Source organism: Nanorana parkeri, unplaced genomic scaffold, assembly GCF_000935625.1.
Source record: "Nanorana parkeri isolate BGI_ZX_2015 unplaced genomic scaffold, ASM93562v1 scaffold382, whole genome shotgun sequence".
In the NCBI taxonomy this organism is placed as follows: Eukaryota; Metazoa; Chordata; class Amphibia; order Anura; family Dicroglossidae; genus Nanorana; species Nanorana parkeri.
Genome location: NW_017306650.1, coordinates 805,577 through 830,674, shown reverse-complemented (window position 1 = coordinate 830,674; position 25,098 = coordinate 805,577). Strand labels below are relative to the sequence as shown.

The 25,098-nt window shown below is 40.6% G+C and overlaps 1 protein-coding gene across 1 annotated transcript in view; it reads left to right on the top strand.

Annotated features, from left to right (window-relative positions):
* Nucleotides 1-4,372: 4,372 nt before the first annotated feature.
* Nucleotides 4,373-25,098, top strand: part of ABCA4 (ATP binding cassette subfamily A member 4) — a 154,376-nt gene continuing 133,650 nt past the window's right edge. Inside the window, exons 1-5 of the mRNA XM_018559208.1 lie at nucleotides 4,373-4,438; nucleotides 7,466-7,559; nucleotides 9,499-9,640; nucleotides 14,255-14,394; nucleotides 19,405-19,532. Coding sequence (XP_018414710.1) covers nucleotides 4,373-4,438; nucleotides 7,466-7,559; nucleotides 9,499-9,640; nucleotides 14,255-14,394; nucleotides 19,405-19,532 — 570 coding nt within the window. The remainder of the gene's footprint in view (nucleotides 4,439-7,465; nucleotides 7,560-9,498; nucleotides 9,641-14,254; nucleotides 14,395-19,404; nucleotides 19,533-25,098) is intronic.

Sequence of the window (25,098 nt, the reverse complement as noted above, 5' to 3'; positions counted from 1 at the left end):
CGCTCTGGGAGTCTCCCTCTCCCGGTCGCCCAGGAGAGAAACACTGATTTTTCTTTTTTCTTTATTCTGACACGGAGCAGTGTCAGAATAGAAAAAAAAAATAATAATTTTGCCCATAGGAATGCATTCCTAGATTCCTATTGGCTATTTCAATTTGCAACAGCCAATAGTAAACTAGCATTGCACCCGCCCTCTGCTGCTGTTCTCCATCAGGTCCATCAGCAGAGGGTGGGTGCAATGCTAGTTTACTATTGGCTATTGCAAATTGAAATAGCCAATAGGAATCTAGCACTGCATTCCTATGAGCAAACATTTTTTTTTCTATTCTGACACGGCTCCGTGTCAGAATAAAGAAAAAAAAAAGAAAAAGCAGTCTTCCTCTCCTGGCGGCCGGGAGAGTTTGCTGTCTGGAGATCAGTGTCCCTGGTGAGCTGCTAACCAGGGACGCTGATCTCTCTGTAAGTGACCGGAGCCGGCCGTAAGGTCATGGCTGGCTCCGCCCAGCTGTCAGAAGCAGGCTGTCGGCCGGCCGCTCGGCCAGCTTCGGCTTTCAGCGCGGCTCAGCCGAGCTGAGGCATATGCCTTCGGCTCGGCTACATTCGGGAGCTGTATGGGCTATTGTGAATATACTGAACCGAAGGGGTCCTGGGGCCGAAGCTAGCCAAACAATCGTCCGAAGCTACGGCTAGATCCTTCGGCTGCTTCGTGAATAGACCACAAAGTGTATGGCTTTGTACACCTTGTGATGCACTTGGAATGTATTCACCTGGTCTTTAAAGCATACACTATTTTTGTTTTTCTTTTAAATATTTTTATGTATTGTTCACATTTTATCTAGTATATGTTTTTATTGTAATGCATGTTCTTCTAGTGGCTATGTGCATATCAGGCATAGCAGTCATCTTCCCTGCTATGGTACAAATAATTGCATGGGAGTCATGTCATCCCAGCCAATCAAGATGGCAGAAAACTCCTGAACCTGGAAGAAGGGGAGAAGATAGAAGCGCTAGCTTTTTGCCTTGAAACAACGCGGGAGTTCATGTAAGTCGCAGCGCTGGAGGTGGCACTTTAAAAGGTAATTGTGTCATAATGTGCAAATATGTACAGCATACGTCCTGTGACACAAATTATGTGTTAATGCAGTAAGTGCAAATACCTAAATTCGGCTTGATATCAGCCTCTTAGAATCCCTTGGGAAGCAGCATTCAGATTGGGAGAAGGTGAGGCAGAACTGGGAACCAGCCAGGTTTGCTGCATGCAAATATGCTGATATGAGGAGAGAGCAGAGAGATGATCTTCTCAGTTTACTGCTGCTTCTTCACTATCCTGTCACAGATTAGGGGTAGAGAGAGGACTCCACTATCTGTATTCCTTAACGGTAACAGAGAAAGTGGGGTCATCTGTCTAGTTGTGCTATGTAAAGCCCACGACCAGTGGCGTCACAAGGGGGGTACACCTTCACTGGGTGACATTATCAGAGGGTGTGACACCAAAATGCCTGACCGTCATTTTGGTCTCACCCCCTCTGAAAAGTCGGGCACTCAGTCATGGACCGAGAGCCCGATAGCTGCACGAGAGAGAAGGGGACCCAGTGGCATACCTTATCCCGCTGGATGAACGCACCCTCCTCTCTCTGTAGGCATCCACCAAAGAAATGGCTGCCGACAGTTAACTGTGCATGATGTCCCAGTGGGTGACACCCAGCGGCCGCTCCGGTTGACACCTAGCCTGGGTACTCCTCTGCCCAGGACTGAATGAAAAGAAATACAAATCCCTTGACAAGTAAAACATCTTCTATATTACATCTGTGTGTTTAGCTGCTTGCTTGGCGTTCAGCTATAATTGGTGCATATAATAAATAAAATTGCTATTACCCGAAGCAGTAAAATATTATGAGAATACATAATGCTCCATAGTTTGCCCAAACAGCATTCTAAGGCATGTGCTTGGTATAATTTGCTCAGGAAGTGTGTGAGGCCGACACTGGAAAGTTTTATTATATTGACAAATTCCAATATTCTGTTTCACTCCACTGCATGTAAAAGCATTATGTGATTTATTGCACTGTAGAGAGACCAGAGCTTCTCCAAACACAGAGTTCAAGTATGCTCTTGACAACAGATAAAGTGAACTGAGCTTTACTGGTCTGCTTTTTTCGAATAAAGTGGGAATGGATTTAGTTTTTCATAAGACTGCTGGAAAACACAAGGTTTACCACAGTTTAGCTTTAATGGAACACTTCAAAAATACATATGAACTGAATGATCAAGGATAGAAAACTGTAAGAGAAGAATATATTCTGTATGTAGATATTGACCAACAAATTAAATTTCCTTCAGCCCTGGTTCACACCTAGGCGTTTTTGAGCAGTTCAAAAAAGCGCTTTTAACTGCCCAACCCTAGAAATCCCTAGTTCACACCTGAGCAGAAAAACACCAAACAGGAAAACGCCAGACGCCTGAAAAGATACAGGAGCTTCTTTGGGCAGTTAAAAGCACTTTTTCTCCCATAGACTTCATTGGAAATGCCCAAAAACGTGCAACAGAAGCATGTTGCACATTTTAGTGAGCGTTTTTGCGCGTTTATATGCCCACAATGGTTTATGAGCTGCCAATCAAAACGCGCGTCTTCATGTATGCGCGTTAAAACACGCATACAAATGTGCACAACGCGCAAATAACCGCATGCTGCTAACGTGCGTACAAACGCGCAAAAACGGTGCTGGCTAGGTGTGAACCAGGGCTCAAGAGATATTGTTACTTTTCCCTTTCAGGGCAACCCCACATCAACATATACATACCCATCCCCGCTTCATGACCACCACCCCGCTTTATTGGAGGCCTTACTCTTTGATGGAACAGGGTATGGAGGATGATGTGACCTCCGTGATATGACAGTTATCGAGCCAATTACCGGGCTCATACGAGGGAGGGGAGAAGGAACACAGTCATTATTCTGCTGGATAAGCTCCAAAACTGGAGGTTAGTCAGGTAGTCTCCTCTATTAGCAGGGTGGTAAGGAAGCGTAGATGGGTGAGTATACTTTGCTTGGGATGGGCTATCAGGATTGAGAGCCACTTTGTCCTGAATAAGTAGGTTATAGTGTCACTTTATGATTTACCAGAAACTATGTAGTGTGAGGGCCTACCTTACTAGATATAAACTGAATGGATAGTTTAGGTAGGCCCTTGCACTAAATAGACGTTGGTAACGCTAATGCAAATTTTACAGAATTTGTACAAACCTGTACAGTAAGATTGTAACATGTGTGGCCAGTTTAAGAGCAAGAAAGAAAAGAGTTAATTTCACATATAGGCATGTATACAGTATGTATATGTAAGTCATTTCTATGTAAAACTTGTATATCAGATTTGCATGGCTGTTGGTTAATTGGCAAATATCACAGACTGGCGTCCTACATCTTTCAGGAGCTCCAGGGGGTAGATATCCCCAAGAGTGATGCATAGCAGGTGTAAACCCTAAGGCCCCTTTCAGATGGGTGATCACATCAGGCTCGCCTGTATGTTTTTCAGGCAGATCTGATCGGAAGCCCGATGATATTCAGTGAGCAGCCAGATCTAAAGGGACGTCCAGGTCTGGAAAACAAAACAAAGCAAAACAGATATCTGTTTTAGAGAACCTGATCGCGACAGTTTAGGGGTAACCTGATATAAAGACACATGTCTGCCTATATCTCACCTCCTTATTGACCTAACTTGGGTCCGGTAAGTAAAAATTTTTCCTCCATCGCAAGATGGAGGAAAAAACTGTATTAGATCTTTGTATTAGATTTTAGTGATTGGGTTTACATCTACAATTCCGTCCTTGTGCAATATTCATTCGAAAGCCAAATGGTTGGATTCTCCATAATGCAGAATAACAAATGAATGGGGAATCTCGCTATGAAATAATAACACATGTATTGTGGCATCAGAGAGGGAAGAGACGCTGCAGGGAAAGCTGACTAATGGAAACCAGACCAGGAAATCTAAGAATTTGATGAGTTATTGGCATATATAAGAATGTGTGCCTTTGGGAAAGTGCGGTACATTTGAGAACTTGGAATTTTACAACTTTGCATTTACATCTGCTTAAACTGCCTCAAAAATTGTCATGTCCTGTTCATTCAGAAAATAGTAATACGACCAGAAATCACCCTTGTCATTATTAAAAATTGCAGCCCCAGATAGCAGGATGAAATAGCTGTAGGTTGGATCTTTCATCTTTTGCCTTGAATTAATATAATATGTACAGGGTGATGATTGGATTATTATCAAAATATAGAGAGAAAGAGGTCAATATAAATCTCTCCACTTTGCATTATAACTGCCTATTGTTAATTTGCAGTGTGCAGGCGGTCTAGCTGCAGAATGATGAAGTTCAGTGCCAAGCTAAAACTACTGCTGTGGAAGAACTGGACACTCCGGAAACGTCAAAAGGTATTCAGTATATGCTGGAACAAATATTTTTTATGCAATATTTTTAGTAATTACCAAGATAAAAAGTGCACTTATGTTGCTATGTAATTGAGTATATGAAAAAGATTGGAAAGTAAGATATAAAATGTATCTAATCTTTTATAGCGATGCATAAGTGGTACTTTGCATCTGCTCAGAGCTAGATTTCCCAATGAGCACCATATTTTGTTATCACCCTCTTAAAGGTTGAAAGGCCCCTATAATTACAAACAACGCCCAAAATCAAGACCATTGTCCGTAATTACTGGGCTGTCTGTGACCAGCATTAGACTGGTCATACACTAATAATTCTTTTCCGTATGAAAAAAACAACAGATTCCTCCATTTATGCTAAACAGTGTGGGTGAAGGAATCCCCCAACTAGGCTATGGTGTTAAGCAGCGGCAGCTCCAGTGACCGCTGAATACCTGGACAGTGCCTCCATCTGCTTGGATGCAGGCACTGCCTATCCAGAAATGTTTGGACTGGCTTCTTCAACTGAAGTTAATTAAAAAAATAACTTTTGTTGAGCAAAGGGGTGTTAACAAGGTCATCTGCAGCTCTAATTTTGAGTGAGTAGGAAATTCAACCTGTGCATGGCCAGCTTTAGGTGGGCCTTCCAAATAAGGATACTGTGTTAAAAAACATAATTCTGCTCTTGTATTCTGTTATATTTTCTTTCACTAGTCAAACATGTGTTTGCTTAATCAATAGGAATGAGAATATGCAAAGTACTATCCATAGTAGACTTGAGTAGTGTGGTTATGGATGCCCTGTATGGTTATGGTTGCCTGTTTTGCTTATATATAATGTTAAACATTTGTGTATTGCTTTGACAGTACAATACCAGAAGCAGAAGTTGTACTAATCTGTCACTGTAGAACCCAAGCTTGAGACCATTTCTACTCCATACATAAAGAGTCACCTGCCAGTTTATGCTTGCAGTGCATTTGGTTTCAGCTGTAGAAGCCTGGTGGCTTTGCCACAAAGCGCCATGTGCAGAGAACCCTTCCTGTATCCCTCACACTATCCCCCTATACAACCTTCATTAAAGTGACACTGTCATAAGAGATTATTGAAGGCTGCCATTATGGAACTCTCCTGTAGGAATGTTAGTTCTCAGACTGTCATACTGATACTTTGAATTCAAGGCTGTGTGAGTCAGTGACCTGGAACAAGTACAGAGATAAGTTGTTCTGACAGTCATTTAAAGCATGCTTGTTCCAGGGCTATGACTGAAACATCATGAAGTCAGACACAGCCAGGCATCCATTTATTATTGGAATTTATATAGTGGCAACAATTTATGCAGAGCTTTATATACTACACATTCACATCAGTCCCTCTCCTCAAGGAGAGGTTCCCATCTCACATACTATGGCAATTTTGACAGGAGACAATTAACCTACCCCAATGCCTTTGGAGTTTGGGAAGAAACCAGAGTACCTGTAGGAAACCTACACAAGCACAGGGAGAACATGCAGACTCCATGCAGATAGTGTCCTCAGCGGTATTTGAACTGAGGATTTCAGTGCTGCAAGACAGAATTGCTAACAACCAGGTCTTTTTTAGAAGGAGGCTTTAAGGGCTGCCCCATTCATTTCTTATGACATAGTCACTCTAAACGGCACACTAAACCTTCCTGTGACCCAAACCTCACACTTAGCCAGAGACAGGATTACTAATGTAAAGCAGAATAAATACTCATCTGGTTCTATTCCTCGCTGGCCAGATGAGTGAGCCTTTGCTGCAGTATGTCAGTGACAGCTCGCCCATCCAGCCATGAAGGGAGGGACACGTAGAACCAGGGAACTTTTTACTCTGCTCCTCATAGTAATCCTGTCACTGGTTTACTGCTAGCCTGACATGACCCTAAGCCTCAAAATACCACACTGGTAGATTGCTAGCCTGACATGGCACATAGCCTCACACTAACCCCACTGGTAAATTGCTAGCCTGACATGGCCCAATCCCTTACACTAACTCCACTAGTAGATTGCTAGCCTGACATGACCCTAACCCTCACACTGCCTTTGACACAATAACCCCTATACTAATCCTGTAACCATCACAGTAATCCTCTCTGAAACCCTCATATTAAATATATTAGAAATATTTTAAAAATGCACAAGAATAATGGAAGATAGATGATGGCTGGGTGCTTTGGGCAAACACCCTTTCGACAAGTTCATTTTTAAAAATAATGATGGCATTATATTTCCAAGATCAAGATGAGGTGAGAAAGTGAAGTGCCAGACATGTCATATACCATACACGTTCCTCAGCCTATAGTAGCCATTATTCACTGCAGACAGACAAGGTCCATGTGTGTCATGCCATGCCAATTGTCTCATGTGAAACTAATGTTACTTTATATTTGCTTAAACGTGCCCATACACCTAATGATTATCGTACGATAATCGCAGGTGTTCCCGCGATCGTACGATTATCGGCAGGTGTATGGGCAGCGTGGGACCGCATTTACTGTGCGGTCACATGACTTTCCTCTTACAAGCATGCTAGAAAACCCTAGAAAAAATCGTACGATTTTCGGCGGGTTGGTAGAGCAATCGCAAGACGAAAGCCGCACGTGACGGTGTGCGCAGGCGCACACTGCCCGCTCAGCATTGCAATCATCGGCAAGCCCTCCCCTCAGTGGGGAGGGCTTGCGATGATCGCAAGTACGATCTGCCTGTCCAAGATGGGCAGGTCATACGAAATTTTAATGACCTTACAACCATCGCACAACGAAAGTCGTGCGATGGTTGTAAGGTGTATGGGCAGCTTTAGTGTAATTACTTTCAGGGCACCTGAGCATGTCTTCATGTCTAATGCTGCTCATTGTGAAGTTCCAGCCAAAATATTCATTAAGCTTTTATAACTGCTCCACTGTTTCTATCATTTATTTACAATGTACTTTGTTTGTAGCTATAGCCATTGTTTGCATTTTAACTTTTTTTTTTATTGAATATAATATTCATTTGATTTTTTAATCATTTATGTGACCAGCTTCGCTTTTTTGTGGAACTTTTCTGGCCTTTGTCACTAATCCTTGTCCTGGTGTGGCTAAGAAATGCAAATCCACTCTATGGCCAACATGAATGTAAGTATTATGTTTTTATATACACAATGTAAGTGAATGAATAGGAAGAACTGTCATCTCTCTCTATACTGGCGGGGAACTCTCTATACTGGGGGAGGAATATAAGCTCCTTCTGAAATGCAAGTAGCCTGGCTGTCATGCTGATCCAATAACTTCAGAAACTAATTTGAAACAAGTTTACATGGCAGAGCTTGTTCATGCTTGTTGTGGGTTATTACTAAAGCCAGAGACAGTCAGGCAATAAGCATTTTCAGGAAGTCAGCAATGGTAGTGCACATATATCTGTCATTAAAGGATTCCTTTAACTAATGTCAAGACTCTGTGTACACTAACATTTAAAGAATCCGTGGTCTCTATGGTTAATATAAAGATGATGGATAAGCATGCATCAACCTTAAAAGAGAGTATTTGACCCAAACTCCCAGAGATCTCCACACATTTCCAAGACTAGTGTACATGGGCCTGAAAGGTCAGTTTGTGCCATGATTTTATTCCTCCATTCAAGGCAATGTAATGGGATAGAAATCATACAGTAACACGTGTAAATGTGTGATAAATAAATGGCAAACATATGATAAAAGCATACAAACTGATGGCATATGCATCTTAAATATATCAATCCCACACATATACTTAAACCTAAGCCTAAATGTATTTTAAGACAAATGACTAATTTAACATAAGTACAGCTCTCAGGGGATAGAAAGGTAAAGGAAAATGATTTTTTTTTGTTTTAAGCAAGTAATTTTTATTGAAGAATTTTCAATAATATAAGCATACAAAGCAGGCTTAATCGCAGAGTTACAACAGTGTCAGCGACTATAGGTCCTGTAGGACATGGGTAAGTAAGAATACATTACAATATGTAACAGAGAACACAAAAAATCCAACAGACAATAAACAATAAAATATAACACAGACATAGCGCAAGAATATTAAAGGTCTGTGTCAACAGGCTTTTGTTTGCTTCAAACAGGTTTTGCATTCCCATATAAGCCTATTGGAGTGCAAAAAAGGCTTCGAATGAGAAGGGATTACAGTAGTTACCTTTTACAAACTGTAACCCCATAGGTTATGTTCAGGTGGGCCAATGAAAACCAGTAAGCCCTCCACTGAACCAGTGTGTAGCACAGTATAACCTTCTTATAACAAAAGGTATTCCCATGCCTCAACCAGCAGTTCAGAATACCCTGGTGGCACAATGGCTTCAAGGAATGATTTGCATGGCTTTCTCTACTATGCCAACATGAAGAATAATCCCCTTATTTTTGGGATATGAGATAGAAAGATACATGTGAATACCTTCTGCTCTAAAACAGCTTTACTGTGATATTCACTGGTTTATTGGAGAGCTTTTTAGTTATTTTAAGCCCACCCTAATATAAAGCTAATCAGTTTTATTTATTTTGTTTATTGCATACAAATTCGTTCTTGTGTAGCAGAAATACACATGCCCACCTTTCATCTGCAAAAGATTGCAAAATGGCATTTACCTGCTATGGCCATGTATAGTCAGACAGCTTTGTATTGTTAGATAGCAGATAACATATTCCAGAAGGTATATTTTATGACTTGATTTATTGTAAAGAATGACTGTATTGTAACTCTACTGGCCTGCAGTTACCTTTTCAGCATTAAGAAGACAATTATTTATATTTGTTTAACATACTATTTTCTTATCAGTAGTAGGAAAGTTTCCACCAGTCATTGCAGAGAATAGAGCATTATGATTTGCCCCTTGACGGCATGGGTTTAATACATGCATACCTTCTAACAGATAAAATCCAGACACAAGTAAGAAAGAAGGGGAAAAGAAAACACTTCACAGGCAACCCTTTTGGAATGTAGCACATAGACTTCTGATGTTTTGACAAGTGCTGTTTTAGAAACAAAGCTCAATTTTAATTCTTTTCCTCCCATTATTTATCCATTTACACAGGCCATTTTCCAAACAAGGCGATGCCCTCGGCAGGGATGTTGCCATGGTTACAAGGAATTTTCTGCAATACCAATAACCCTTGTTTTCGAAGCCCTACACGTGGAGAGTTGCCTGGCATGGTTTCAAACTACAACAATTCCATGTAAGCAGTCATGCCTGTATTAAGCGATTAGCCTTGATGGCAATTTATTTACATTCTACTGATATCTTCATGAGACATGGCATTTGTTGGTGATTCTTCATACTTAGCTATACGTTTTCACGTCAAGCAAAAAGTTCATCCGCAGGTGAAACATTCTCCTGCATTCTTTGAAATACATTACAAGGCATGGTAAATACCATAGAAAAATGTGTGGCAGGGGTATGGGGGAAGGGGAATTTTCAGAAGGCACCTGTGTTTAGTCTTTCGAGAAAGAAATACGAAATTCAGTAACAAGGGTTCATTTATTTCCCAGAAAGAAAAAGGCAGTAATGTGCCTATCTCTATGTACGTGTCTTGTTAACAAGCAAATGCTTTGCTCCCTGCTAGCTTGTGTACTCCAAAAAATATGAAGCCTGCCATTGCTTGCCTTTTCTACTGAAAATGCTAGATGTCTGGCTGTCATACTAGTGCTTTGGCATCACTGATCTGGAAAAGAGATAAATAATTTTTATTTTGTTCCAGCTTTTGCTTGCTGCATGTTTGTTCTTGGTTGGGGAACCAGAGGGATTAAAGCTAGCCACAGATGGTCGATTAGCATTTTCAAAAGTAAAGCCTTCATATTTTTCTTATGACAGGATAATAATAAGCACAAGGAGGGTTCCTTTGGGACCTTATTGCTATATATGAATTTCCCCTTCACCTTCCTACCCAAAATATATTTGCTTTGATAACATTCTGGAGACGAAAGGTTTCTATTTCATAGCTTTGATTCAGCATGATATACTGTGCTTAGGTTGCCAGGTTTGACCAGATACGTTGCAGAATGAATCGCCAAGTAGAAATCTTGGTTGGCCTGATCTGCAAATGTATGGATCTTATGTAATCTTGTTCCTGGTTGGGGAATCACCATTATTAAAGCCAGCCAAAAACAGTTGATTAGCATTTTTTAACGGAGACCAACAATGGAAGTCTTCATATTTTCTCATGACAGAAGTACATTACGGGGCCCTCATATGAGAAAAATAATCACAAAAAGGGTTCCATTGAGACCTTATTGCCACAAACGCATTCCCCTGTTACCTTTCCACCCAAAATGTATTTGTTTGGATAACATTCTGGTGGTTAAAGGTTGTCCCCCAAATTATATAGACATTTGATACTTACTTAGGTTCCCCATGCTAAATTTGACTAGATATGTTGCAGAGTGGGTCACCTGCCTCCAAGTAGAAGTCTTAGTTGACCTAAGCTGCATATGTATGGATCTTATTTAATCCTGTTCCTAGTTGGGGAATCAGCGATATTAAAGCCAGGCACAGACAGTTGATTAGCAGTTCAAAAGGAAACCAGCAATGGAAGTCTTCATAGTTTTCTCATGACAGAAGTACTTTATGGGGCCCTCATGTGTGAATAGTAATCACAATAAAAGTTACTTTCAGACCTTATTGCTACATATGGATTCCCCCATTGCCTTCATACTCAAAATGTATTTGCTTGGACAACATTCTGGTGGTGAAAGGGTCATACTTCATAGGGTTGAGTCAACAATTACAATTGCCCCCAAATTATATAGAAATTTGGCATTTGTTTAGGTTTCCCATGACAGATTTGCCAGATACATTGCAGATCAGTCACCTGCCACCAAGTAAAAGTCTTGGTTGGCCTAATCTGCACATGTATGGGTTTTTCTAATCTTGTTGCATGGAGACTCTAGACCACACTGTAAAATACTCAAAAACCCTGGAGCACTATTTTTGAAGGACCTGTGTCAAGGAGTTTCGATGAGCATGCTATGGATATTGGTATGTAAGTCTCAACATCATAGAGTATTTTGTTGAATGCTACACAGTCTCATAAGTGGTCCTTATAAAGGACCAGATGTTGATGATTTTGGATAACATAAACAATTGTTACCTGTTGCTTTTCTGATTGATAACTATTCCGAATTCCCGGGGGAACCTTTTACTTTTTGTAATACATATACATAGGTATGCTGTGCTATTTTACCAGTATATGAACAAGATCCAAATTATATTCAAGATGTAACTCAGGGGGAAAAAAAGAAAAAATCCTAATAATGTCTGTGCGGTCATGGGGTCACCAAGTGACAGGACACAGACCTTAGACTTGAAAACAGTAGACAGGTGAAAAAACTGCAGACAGCAAGCAGAGGTGGTTAAATCCCCTTTTAGTACTGGGAAAACAAAAACCTCATTGTTAGCACTAGCTGCCCGCTACAGGATATGTGACACGTGTGATAAGAAAATAGGTGTTGTGGTGTCTAATATAGTCCTAGTCACTGCCAGCTTTCTATGTTTTTTCTTTTTTCCCAGAGCATCCTGTAGCCTATATACATATGAATACATTTAACTAACATACTTGATAGCAAAATATTGTAACAGATAAGCAATGCCATTAAGTAATCTATGGTGGACACTTGATACTCTTTATCATGACCTGTATTGAGGATACATCCCCCTCTCATCTTATTCTGGGATTCCAACGCTGCCCAGCGCCCATTGAAGTCCACATTATTTAATTAAAATGTCTAGATATTGTTGTCAATAGCCTACTGATCTTTCAGGTGAATCATTGAATCTAAGGAAGTATTTTGTTACTATTGGTAGGTTAGAAATATTTTGTGTGTTTCATACATGTCATGGCACAAGGGAATACTTGTTCTTATATGTAACCAAAGGTTGAGAGATATTACAATGTCAGACTTGACACTTCCACTCCAGTTTCATTAGTATAGCACAATCTAGCTTGTATCCTCTATATGCTTTAATGATTAAAAGCATTTATATTATTTAATTGTGTCTTCTCTTAATTATAGTCTAATATATTAGTCATTTTTTCAATAACCTATACCTATTAAATGACAACATACATATCCATATACACATGGTCTAATAATGTGATTTACACAGAAAGCATGAAAACTAAAGTTTGAAGCATTATAAATTATATTTAACAGTGTGACACAATCTGAGAATGTATCAAGATCTTCATTGGTGGTTTGTATGTTTCGATACAGAAATCTTGAATGTTTCTATGCAGAAGCGGTGATTTTTACTCTACCTCCAGGATGCACAACTATACAACCAGGGGCATAGTCCATCCTCTCCATTTGCAGACTGTGAAACACACACGCCAGCTCATTCTTTTTTAGCCATGACTGGTCACGTGCCTATTCATGATTTAGTTAGCATGCATGTGTGTTAGCATGCACTGCCATGTGCATCTTTCTGGTGGCTGGTGCTGTGTCTTCTTGACAGCCACCGTGTGCGCTAGTTCCTGGTGTTCCTGATTTGCCCATTGTCTCCTGCCCCTTTGCTGACTCTACCTCTTCCTGCCCACTTTGTTGCCTCCTACCTGCCCTGAACACAGACCAAATACCTACCTCTCTCTTGTCTGCAACTTGTGCCAACTTCAGCCTGGATACTGACTGCTCTCTCTGCTTGCTGCCTGCTCGGACCCTTGCCTGGACACCAACTACATTCTCACCTGCCTTACCTCGTACCTCACCTGCCTTACATTGTCACCTCGTACTCTGACCTCCTGCTTTCTTGTAACCTGTCTCTGCACCGTAGTCCCTCTGTTCATGTGAATCCACGGTGGGGTGATTCCAAGGACCGCAACCTGGTGATAGCTCACAGCAAAGTAGCCCAGGTGGCACTGGGGGTCAATGGCCCATCACTCCTTATGGGCTTCTCTAGTGAAGATCAAGCTGTGGCTTAGACTGTGCACCTTGGGTAAGCCTGCAACTCCTGCTAGTGTTGTTTTCCATAACAGATTGTTGCACAATCTGGCCAATTAAGGCTGGCTTAAGAGGTGATCACAAGGCAGTGGACAGTCCGTGATTGATGCGTTCAACCCCTCTGGCCCACTAATCTCATGGGGGAAGTACTTTTGCTTATTGTTCCAAGCCAATCACTTTTGTTATTTGTTAAGACAGTACAAGGGTGTCTGTACTACTGTATAAGCAGTTGCCCCATAATGCAGGCATGTTATCTTGTTGAAAGTCAAGATCATTTTAACTCATAGTGACAACTGCAACATTCAACATTTTGACTCATAGACGGAGCCCTAAATATTCCCCCAAATTTTCCTGAAGTATGCTTCTGCAAAATGATTTAAGGAAGTGTAGCCCTTTATCAGTTTGAGAACAATGGGGGCCTTATTTAATTCAAATCCTCAAAACAGCCATGGTCTTCAAAAGAGGAGTGAGAGAGCCACATGTGTATTTTAAAAAATCCAGTTTGATATGTGTAATTTTAACTGTACTTGCTGAAAATATGTTGTTGCTTCCCTTTAAAAATTCTGTAACACTGAAGAAGTTTAGTAAATCCAGTAGTTTGAGCTGACTGATTATTTTAAAGAGGAACATATCATGAAATAATCAACATTCTCAGTTTGTATTTATTTATTTTTATTCATGGGCTAGTCTAGCTCACACTACCTTAGCAGCAGCCCTACCTGCCAATTGGCGTCTGCTAATCTCCAAGCACCTGCACTGTATTTCCTGAGAACAGTGCAGGTCTCTGAAGCTTTATCAGTTTGCTGGTTTAGCCGCTTTCCATTACAAATAACCATTTGTTCTTTGCTTCTTCTAAGACTTGCCAGAGCTTATAAAGATGCTCAAGATGTCCTTTTAGAGAAGCCAGAAATCCAGCACCTTGGAAGGATGTGGAAGGAACTGTATACAATGTCTAATTTAATGGATACCCTTCGGACCAACCCTGGAAAAGTTTCAGGTACATTTCTAAGTTCTGATTTGAGATTTCTTGCCTATTTAAAGAAAACTTGTCAGCCATTTTAAACTTTAATACAAGTAAAATATATGAGCAGTCACCACAAGGTGCCATCAATGAACTTAAAGTGTATTAAACGCTGATGTCTGGGTACAAAAACTGTAGTTTAAGGCCCCATTCACACTGCGCGATTTGCAAATCGCGCGTTTGGCGCGTGATTTGCGCGATATCGCGCAAATGCTTGCATTGCAAAGAAGGGAATCACGGCAAAATCCGCTCCAAAAAGGGTCCTGCTGTAGCAACACACGACCCGCGACAGCAGGACCCTTTGCCCCATTGAGATGCATTGAAGAGCGATATCGCGCGGTAAATAGCCGCGATATCGCGGGAATTACCGTGCGATAAATCGCTCAATGTGAACGGGGCCTAAATGTGTTCCTCAATAACCATAAAGGATATAAATCCACCTTGAGTTCACCTAATGCTTGTACACATATAGACATTATCTTGTAAAAATAGCAGTGACATCATCACTGTGCTGTACATAGCCTGTGCCGAGAGCAGAGCTGTGGGAGGGACCCAGCAGGCCCGACCCAGTACAGTCTGCCTGCAGAAAACTACAAGAGGGGCGGAGACAGGACCAGTCAGAGCAGCAGTGATCAGTATTTATTACAGGAAGCTCCTGCACATAGGCAAAGTTTTTCCCTGGATTACTTCACAGGTCCGGAAGAAATACACAAAGCACAGCAAGGTACAAGTAAGAATACACATGACACTTGTATTTAGATAGTATTTGCTTATCCTATCAATACATTCTAAGTCACTGAAAAGAGGAAGTGTGTAAATCGGGAATAAAAATCTCCTAATTGGCGAAATACCTAGATGCCATTGGTCTTACTTTGGGTGCCTCTGCTATCCTACTACCACTTTTTGGGGGACATGTTCTCCCTCTTGTCACAACACATTTGGTCCTTCCAGCGGCAAAGCTTTGGATTATCCAATACACACCCTGATGAGCATTGAGTGTGACCTCTGCGTGGGGACAGAAATATTCCCTGCACGCCTCTTATCTGTTGCCTGATATCCCTAATGGGATGTCCCATGTGAGTATTGGTTACTTATCACATATCACCTACTCAAATTATCTTGATTCATCATACTATTACAACGACTACACTGGATTACTGCTGGGACTTTTGTCCTCACTTTTCTTTTCCTACTTCTTTTCAGAGTTTTTTTTTATCTCAAGTGTTAATCAGGAGTTCTCTTCTTTGACTTTGCTTGCTACATGCATGTTCTTGATCAGCAACTCAGAAAAAATTTAGGTCGGAGACAGCCAGGCAACTCTCATTTTGAGGAGGAGGTCACAAATGTCAGCCACCATATTTCTCTTTGTACTAGTTTCCTTAATTAGGACCATAGGTGGTGACCTGCGACACTGAGATAGATGTCAAATTTTACAACTATAGTGTGTGGTCACCACACAGCAAACCTCCCACATGATATTTTCACTATTAAACCTCAGCCTGTTCATAGCCTTATTTAAAAAAAATATATTCTTCTATTTGGAATATAAGCAAAGAAAATATTTGATTGGTTGTTCTTGGCTGGTGCACATTTTTAATTTTATGTTAGCCAATCATGCCAATGGGATAGTATTTGTTCATCCATTACTAAAGCATTGTGCCATTTTTTTGTTCTTTCACAGAACAAAAAAGAATTACATGCATCTAAAGAGCAAGCAACATAAACCGAGACACAAAGGGATTGATTTACTTAAGTCAATTAGTATTTCACTCAGCTGACTTCCATCATCCAATCATGTGCAAACATTTTTTTTTCTTGCACATGATTGGGTATTCTTTGCAATGTGAACTTTCACCACAGTCACTAAGCTAAGGGAAAAAGTGAACAGTCTATTTGCCTTTAATAAATCAACCCCTTAGTGTCCAGGTTTATGTTGCTTGCTCTTTATATCAATATAATTCTAGTCCGTTTTTGTGCCGTAAATTGTTCTGAGAAAGAGCAAAATAATGTCACAATGCTTTAGAAATGGATGAACAAATACTATTCTGTTGGTATGATTGGCTAACATAAAATTGCAAATGTGCACCTGCCAGGGGCAACCAACCCAAAGAATCTAAACTGAAACGGTACCCAAAATACTCTTTTGATAACTCTAAAAACAGAATCTGTGGCAACGGCTGAAGCTAATTTCCGTGTTTCAGCAAATGTGGCGGCATTTGAAAGGCTAAACACTTAGAGGCCAAGGAGCTTTGCTAACTACAAGTGCACAGCATACTTTTAAAACAAAGGATAAAAGTAGTTAGGTGTAGACGCTGTACTTCAGATTAATGTATGTAAGACACAGACCCACATGTCTGTATATCCTCCAGCTACTCTAATATAGCTTCACTCGTTTATCACTGTCATAGTTAAGTGGGACTTTCAAAGATCCCGTTGAAGTGCAAATACCAGACTACTAAAAATTTCAAACAATTGTAACTAGTGTTCTGTAGCTGGGTTCTAGACTATAAGCAGAATCGCTTTCATAGTGCATTCTCTGTTACAATCACTGAAAATGTTTAATGATGAGTCTATATGGGTTGTCATTTAAAAAACGAATTGCTATTGTTAAAAACATATCACATATATTAAACATATCACATAAACCTATTATACCGTACACGACTTCTGTTGTCAAAACAACATCTCTATACCAAGAGTATATCATGTACATGTATACATACCTCATTTATATGACAAATTTTACATGTATATGGAACATTCACATATTTAAAGTGCTTTTATTAGGAAATTCCAATTTTCATTTACCATACAAGGCAAATTACCAGGTGGTCAAAACTAAGACTGAAGCTTTATGGTGACATAGATCAAGAGCTAATAGGAGATTTACAATGATAATTGTTGAATGCCTTGATTAGATAATATTAAGTTAGTAATAAAATGAAAATTAAAAAATACATTAGGTAGGTTTAAATGTTTTATTATATAGGTAAGGTTTGGAAGTAGGGATGCACCGAAATGAAATTTTGAGACCGAAAATAAAAAAAATTGTCAGGCCAAAACCTGAAAACCGATAATGACGTGTTTTTATTTTTCAACCTTGTAAAAAAAATTACGTTATTTTTTTATATATTGTTTTTTTTACATTACTGCTGGGGGCTCTAGGGAAATATCAGGGGTCTGAACAGACCCCTAATATTTCCCTTTTAAAATAGAAAAAGAGATTGAGGACATAGAGTAAGCACACTAGGTCCAGTTATTTACAAACACTTAGCGATCATGCAATGCAAGAATAAAGCCACTCTCATCCTGAATAGGCTGGGCTGTGATCTGCCACAGGAGGAGAGGGGGGCTGTGGGGGTGGAGAGCTCCGCCTCCTGTGGCAGATCACAGCGCTCTCCTCCAATCACCGCTCTCCATCCTGAAACAGGAGGCGGAGCCGGGGGTGATGGAGAAGAGCTCCGCCTCCTGTAAGATGACAGCTGTCATCGCCTGCACACTCGGCATCCTGACTTCTATCACCGCCGCTCAGCCTCCTGAAAGCTTCTGTCCTCCCCACTGGGCACTGGCCCTGCAAAACAGAAGGCACCCAGTGGGGAAGAGAGAAGCTAGGGATACACTGAATTTTTGGCCGCTTTTGTGGCCATTCAAAGTACTTTCGGCAATTTTCCAGAAGTACAATTTTCCGCCGAAAATTTTGGTGCATCCCTAGTGGGAAGCTCTGTTGGGTTTTTATTGATGTCTGTATTTCCTGAGCAGGAGATTTTCCCTCATTTCCTATCCCAAAGACAGGATACCACAGGGACAAGAAGTCATGAGAAATATACAGTAAATGTACAGTGGAGTGAGAAAGGGGCTAGAATCTCTGTCAAGTATTTTTGTTTTGTATTTTCCTAGCATAGTGACACCTGTTACTCTTATTTCTTGTCCTGGTGGCACAGGGACAGGAAGGAAGTTAAAATCTATCTAGTGGGAACATAGACAGCAATCAACAGTGCTGAACAGAGCTTCTAACCCTTCGGACCTCTATTCAAGACTATAAAAAAAATTTGGGCTGGAGTTGTATCATTATTATTAGGGTTGCACAGATACTTTTTGAGTACCAGTGCAGATACTTGGCATTTTCATGAGAACTACCAGGGTTGCAGGGGTTGCAGCCGCGACCGGGCTCTGGTGCTCCACCACTGTCCTGAAATCATTAGTCTGTATTGTTTTAGAAAAACTGTCACATGACAATAAACAAAAATGTATCAGTACTCGTACTTGTAAGTACTCGGCAAGTACCAGTACTCGTACTCGCAAAACTGGTATCTGTGCATCCCTTTATTTATATTTATAAAAACAAAATCATACATTAAAACAGAGATGTTCAAATCCCCGGAGCTCCGTATGATCCTTACAAATGACAGCTGCCTCCTAATTTTTGCATTTGTCTCTAGTCTAGTCGTGGAGCTCAAAAGTATCGGTACATGTACCGTACTTGTACCGAGTACTTGTACCGAGTACTGTACTTGGTATCTGTGCAACCCTAATTATTATTACTATCATCCCGATTATTCATTTTGAGAAACAAATCGAGCTAAATTTCAGTGTAATTTTGACATTAGAGCACAGTTTTTATTGACATAATCCTTTACGTCAAGGTGATTTATACAGCCTGAGCTACTGAGCTCTGTAAACATCAGTCTTCTTTTATCAAAAATGAGAAAAATACATTTTAAAAAAGGTGACGAGTTCCTTTTGCTGGCCAAAAGGAGAACACAAATATTCAAATGCTATATTTAATATTTATCTGATTTAAAAAATGTCCTGAGCATAGTAATAAAGGAAATATAAAACAATATATAACCATTCCCTTTAATTTACTAAAACATTACCAACTAGAGAGCCTTAATCTTAAAAGTGAAGGCTTAAGATAATTTGTTAGCTCCAATGTTAATCATCTGTATTAATATAAAACCTTACCACTAATGTTTTTCTACTTAGGGCGTGGTATAAGAATCAGAGAAATCTTAAAGGATGATGAAGTTCTGACATTGTTTTTGCTGAAAGATATTGGGCTGTCGGACTCTGTAGTGTACCAGCTCATTAACTCACAAATTCGGATTGAACAGGTAAGAACAAGATGATAGGTGTTCTTTGTTAAAATATCAGTTTGCAAACTCTGCAACATTCACACCATCATCTGTACTAAGAGGGTTCTGACATCAACACGGTGTACTGCTCCAAATACTTTATGTAGAGCCTAATTTATGGATATAATGGAGGTATATGGAGTATGATTAGCCAAGCATGTATAGGCATGAGAACTTTTGTATGAAATAACTTTTCATTGAAGAGTTTATCACAGAAAAGCGGACTGTATGCATAAAGGACAGACTATATGTGCCCACACACATCTAAGTAAATATAAAACAAATTAGATGTGAATGACAGCACAGCTGGTTTGAGGAGGATAGCCACTGAACATAGGTTGTTCTTGTTACTGAACATAAAGGCACTTCTTGTCTGCATGCACTGATGGACGACTGCCATACCGTACCGACTTTACAAGTATAGGGTTTTATAAAGCTTATCCTTGCTGAGACCAGAGGGTAACCATCTGTGGGTTTCTTATCTAAAGTGCTCTAATTTTTGTAAATAATAAAAAATAAATGTATGTCTCTACTAGATCTACTTTAAGCTATATACCACTTTAAAGTGAATCTGTGATTTGCTGAAGCAAGACAATACAACAGGTTCACTTAACTGTCGCCCTCCAAGTTGCTCATTTTTACCCTACTTTTGATTCTCTATCGCTCTGTTCAGCTGCAAAGAGAGGACCTTTTCCTTGCTGGGTGCCTGAGCATCTAATCATCAAGCACCAGCCCATGTGTAAAGTAGTGGGAAGGAGAGTGAGTCAATTGCTCCCTTTACCAGGAGGTACTGGCTAGAATTTAGCTTTGTTCCAAATGGATATTCGTATGAATTTCGTTAAATTCAGACATTCGGATGCACCAGAATATCTGAATTTGAAGAAGTCCAAATGCAAACGAAACCTAATGTTCCGTTAATGAAAATTCTGATCCTTACGAATTATGTTCAGAACCAACCTAAATTGGACATGTGACTGTTCTCTGGCCAATCAGATGGGGGTTTTTTTGGATGTTGGGGGTTGCATTACAGGCACAATCATGTGACTTTGTTTCCGAAATGAAAATTCTGACGGATCCAAAATCCGAATAACGAACCAAATCAAATTTCAGATCCGAAAAACTAAAGAAATAAAAATCCGAATCGATCCGAAACTAAACATTCTTTGCAGGTTTACATGTCTAGTCTTGGCTATTTTAATTTTATCCTGGTATTTGCAGCTGGGAATGAGGGCGGTAGTTAGGTGAACCTGTTGGTTCGGTTGGTTTGCCCTGCATAAGGAAAGCACACAGTCATATCAATACTATGATTCATTTAAAAATTATTTACACGTTTGCTAAGCACTTTCATAATTATTTTCCAGTGCCAACTCAATAAAAAGGATAGCAAAAGAATGAGGGAAATGAGGGAAAATAAAAATGATCAACAGTCTGACAACATTTGATTATCTCAGATATTTATATTTGGCATTTGCCCTATCTGAAAAATATTATCTTCTGGAATTTGAATTTGTTTATTGCTCCAGCAGTTTCTGTCTATAGGGAAACATGCAGACTGTGTTGATCACTCATTATGCAGTAAAACTCTGTGACACTTTTTATTTCTGAGATTGACATATCTTGCCTTTCAAGTATGATCAGTTGACAATAGAGCCATTATAGAGAATCAGTGTAGTGAGGGTGGACGTGCTGTTTTTTGTGAATGGAAACTTCTAGAATTCCTTAAAAACAAGTCTGCTGTAAACCAGTTTTCACACGTGCAGGGAGACACAATCAGACAAAGCTTAGGAAATCTGAAACACATAAATAAAAGTACTTTGCAATTAAGTTCTTTTTTTTGGCCCTATATTTGTGTTGTTAAAAATGTGAGATTGTGTATTTTATATGTGTTAAGATTGTGGGGATGCTTTTCCATTTCAACGATTTGCCCTAGATGCAAATATAGGGGAAACTGTTTTTTTTTTTAAATTTCGGTAATTTTTCCTTAATATAGTAAAAAAATAAAACCCCCAGTGGTGAATAAATACCACCAAAAGAAAGCTCTATCTGTCCCCAAAAAAGGGTATAAAATTCATTTCAGTACAGCGCTGCATGACGGAATAAATGTCAGTCAAAGTACCGCAGCGCTGAATACTGAAAAATGGCCTGGATGGGAAGGGGGTTTAACACCGCGGATGTCAACTGGTTAAAGAGCCACTGCATTATTTTATCTGCCATTTTTAAACGACCTTTCGCCATAATTTCCTTATGTTTAAAATGATGTACTCCTGTGACCCAAAGTCAACCATCTAGTGGGTTACTGCCTGTTATATGCTGACCGCACAGAGCCGCGCTGCAGCCGGGAAGGATCCCAGGCTCTCTAGAGCCAGAGCCAGCTGTACCCACCCCCTGTCTATCTTTCCAATGAGTTCTGGAGGAACAGAGAGGGGAGGGGTGAGTTCCTGCTGTCAGTCACCAATCTCTGCAAGGAGAAGACCATAGGTTGAGCAATCAGCAGTTCATGGTCGCTCAACTCTCGATCTATAGAGCCAGCATGTGACACTTGCACCTTAACACCTAACTTCAGGCATATTTCTATCTTTTGAATCAGTGACAAAAATGTGTTTTCGTTTGCCTTTTGCCCCATTGCAGAGATATCCCATCCCTTCCTGTTGTGACAGAAAATGAGGGGATGTCTCCCCAAAAGAGAGCAAGAAAGACCCAACAAAGCCTCTAATCTTTCTCTATTCTAACCAAAACAAATTTCAAAAAAAAAAAAAAAAAAAGTAATGCTATTGACTCAAGGGATCGCATACACAAAGTCTCCTTGCGTTCTGGGGTGGGAGGGGGTCTGGCAGTGCCATTCATGTCAATGAGACTGCAGACACTCTGCCTGCAAAAAATTGTGCATGTACAATATTTTGTGATTGCACCACACTTGAAAGCAGGGCAATGTATTACCATGCGTTCTGGGGCAGCTGATGACAGGAATGGCACTGCCAGGCCCCCTGCTACCCCAGAACGCAAGGAGTCTTTGTGTATGCGATCCCTTGCATTCTGGGCAAGGGTGTAAACGAGCCTTTAAAATTACAGGAGTCAGAAGAGCCACATTGTAAATAAAAGAAAATTACAGCAATGTATGTAAAGGTATCAAAGGATTTTAGGGCTTATTCACACCAAGTACAGTGCATTCCGGAGTGGTAGCTGCTGAAACGCACACAAAACTCCCCCCTGCATTCTGGGGCTGGAGGGGGCATGGCGATGCATTAAAGACAATGGCACCTCAGCCACGCCCCTCTTCCGCAATGTGATTGCCCATACCGGAACGTGTGGCAAAACAATGCCCGCATTCCGGTCCAGTGTGATTGCAAAAAACACTGCATGCACTATTTTTTGGTGCTCGCACTGAACCGGAACAGAGGCATTGTTTGGCACGTCTTCCAGTGCGGGCGACCACAGTGCGGGCGACCCCAGAACGCAGGTGTGTGAGATACAGTGTGTTCCAGCAGCAACCGCTCTGGAACGCACTGTAATTGGTGTGAGCAAGCCCTTAGGGATAGAGAGCAGGGACAATACTGCTGGACAATGACAGGTACAGCACAGTAATTAATGACCTCTGCAGCATGTAGAATACAAGACCTCCCAGAGAGCCAGCAGACACCTGGGAAGTCTTGTCACAGCACCATACAGCAACAGGGTCAGCACAATGCTTAAACTTCAAGCCCCATTGACATTAACTTCAAGCCACTATCTGACTGCAGATGTCTCCCTACCTCTGTCCCCTCCTCGATCTTCTCGGTGTCCCCAAGGTCCGTCCGTCAACAAACGCGCCACCTCCAAACCACGCCCACTCCACCTGCTAACCAATCCCAAGAAGGCAGCAGGAGTCTGACCCCACCCATTTGGCTGTCTCAGACTCCACCTACAATGTGCGGGGTTGCGGAGACTGGACTGCTTGTCAGCCTGTCCGCTCCAGTAGTGTGCCCTGGGAGTAAGCACCGATGCCAGGACCCGGGTGGGATTGAAAGCCCTGTTCCTAACCGGGCCCCCCCCCTCTGTCGCGGGCCCCATAGCGCCCGCATGGGTCGCTATGGCGGTAGTTCCGCCACTGCTCCCATTATATTTACACCTCTATTCAAATTACCTAAAATAAACTATTGGCTGGTCCTATTCTTTACACTCGACAGCCTTTAATTTAATAAATTGCCTTTGTAGTGCAATAACTACCAATATATTTTATTGCTTATATGTTACAGGCAGTACCCATTATTTGCCTTTGCATGGAATTATTACTCTTGTATTTTGTTGATTGTATGTTATTACCTGGGTATTGTAATGATATCTCATTTGTATCTAGTTATTGCAAGGATTTCCTAATTGGATTATTACCCAAGTATTGTAACATTTGCCAGTTTGATGTCCACGTATTGTCGCAGTCTTTGCCTGCATATTGCCACAATTGCCTGTGTTTGTTGTAGGGGCTATATTACCACATACTGTATTGCCTGAAAAGGTCATGCCCCTAAAAACAGATATTTTAGCATCTCCTTAAAGCAGACATTTCCCTTTTTACTAAAAAATCACCTTAGCATTCAGCTCTGCATGCTGATATGAAATCATCTTATATTCATTAATTAAACAAACAGATTTTTCTTTTACTTACAATGATTGTTTTTCCACTTCCTGGTCCTCTTGGACATTAGTGATGTAATGTGCCCATGCAATGCATCCTAGGAAGGTTACATCAGCAGAGCATTGCTGTGAAATCTCATCTGTAATCTCACAAGATCTCAGGGAAAGATGTTTTTCTCCCCTGAGATAATGTGCATGGTCACATGTCCTAATCACACATGCTAGAGCTCCAGGAAGTACAGGGAGATATAGCAATCTGCTGTTAGTAAAAATGGCCACTGCAAGAAGAATGGGTAGAAAAGAAAAACAGGGTATGCAAAGAATACAAAGCCGGCAATTATCTAGAAGTATGTGTTTGTAGATTTCCATTGCTAAACATTTCTAAAGGTGTCTTTGTTGTCATTTCAAAGATATGGGTAAAGTTCTTCTTTAAATACAGCACCATGTTACTTATTTTTTTACCTACCACCTTCCCTGTTACAATCGCAACACTCATGGGTTCCCAAAGGTTCCCAGTGCCAGTGATTGGCGAGGTCAATAATTATGAAGGAATTGCAGGACTCCATGAAAAGGGCTTTGTGAGGGGGTGATAAATACTGACCTCTTTGTTTCTGTAAAAAAGACTAAGGTTTCAAGTGTCATTCTCAGCCATGTGATTAAGTCTTGTGCCTTAGTGACCTCAACTAATCAGCCTAGAGGTCACTGCTTTTGTTTGTATTATCAGCCAAATGATATGAGTCATCTCACGTCTTTGCGCTAAAACTCTCCCCTTGTGAAGTAAACCATTTGTGGTCAAGTACAGATCAACAGGTCATCATTCTAGTAGCCAGCTTGCAACTTTTAAGTAGCTCGTGCCACGCCAATTCTGAGGGAACCTGATACTGTCAGCCTCTAACTGCTGACTCATCTCATGAACACCAGTTAAAGATAATTCAGG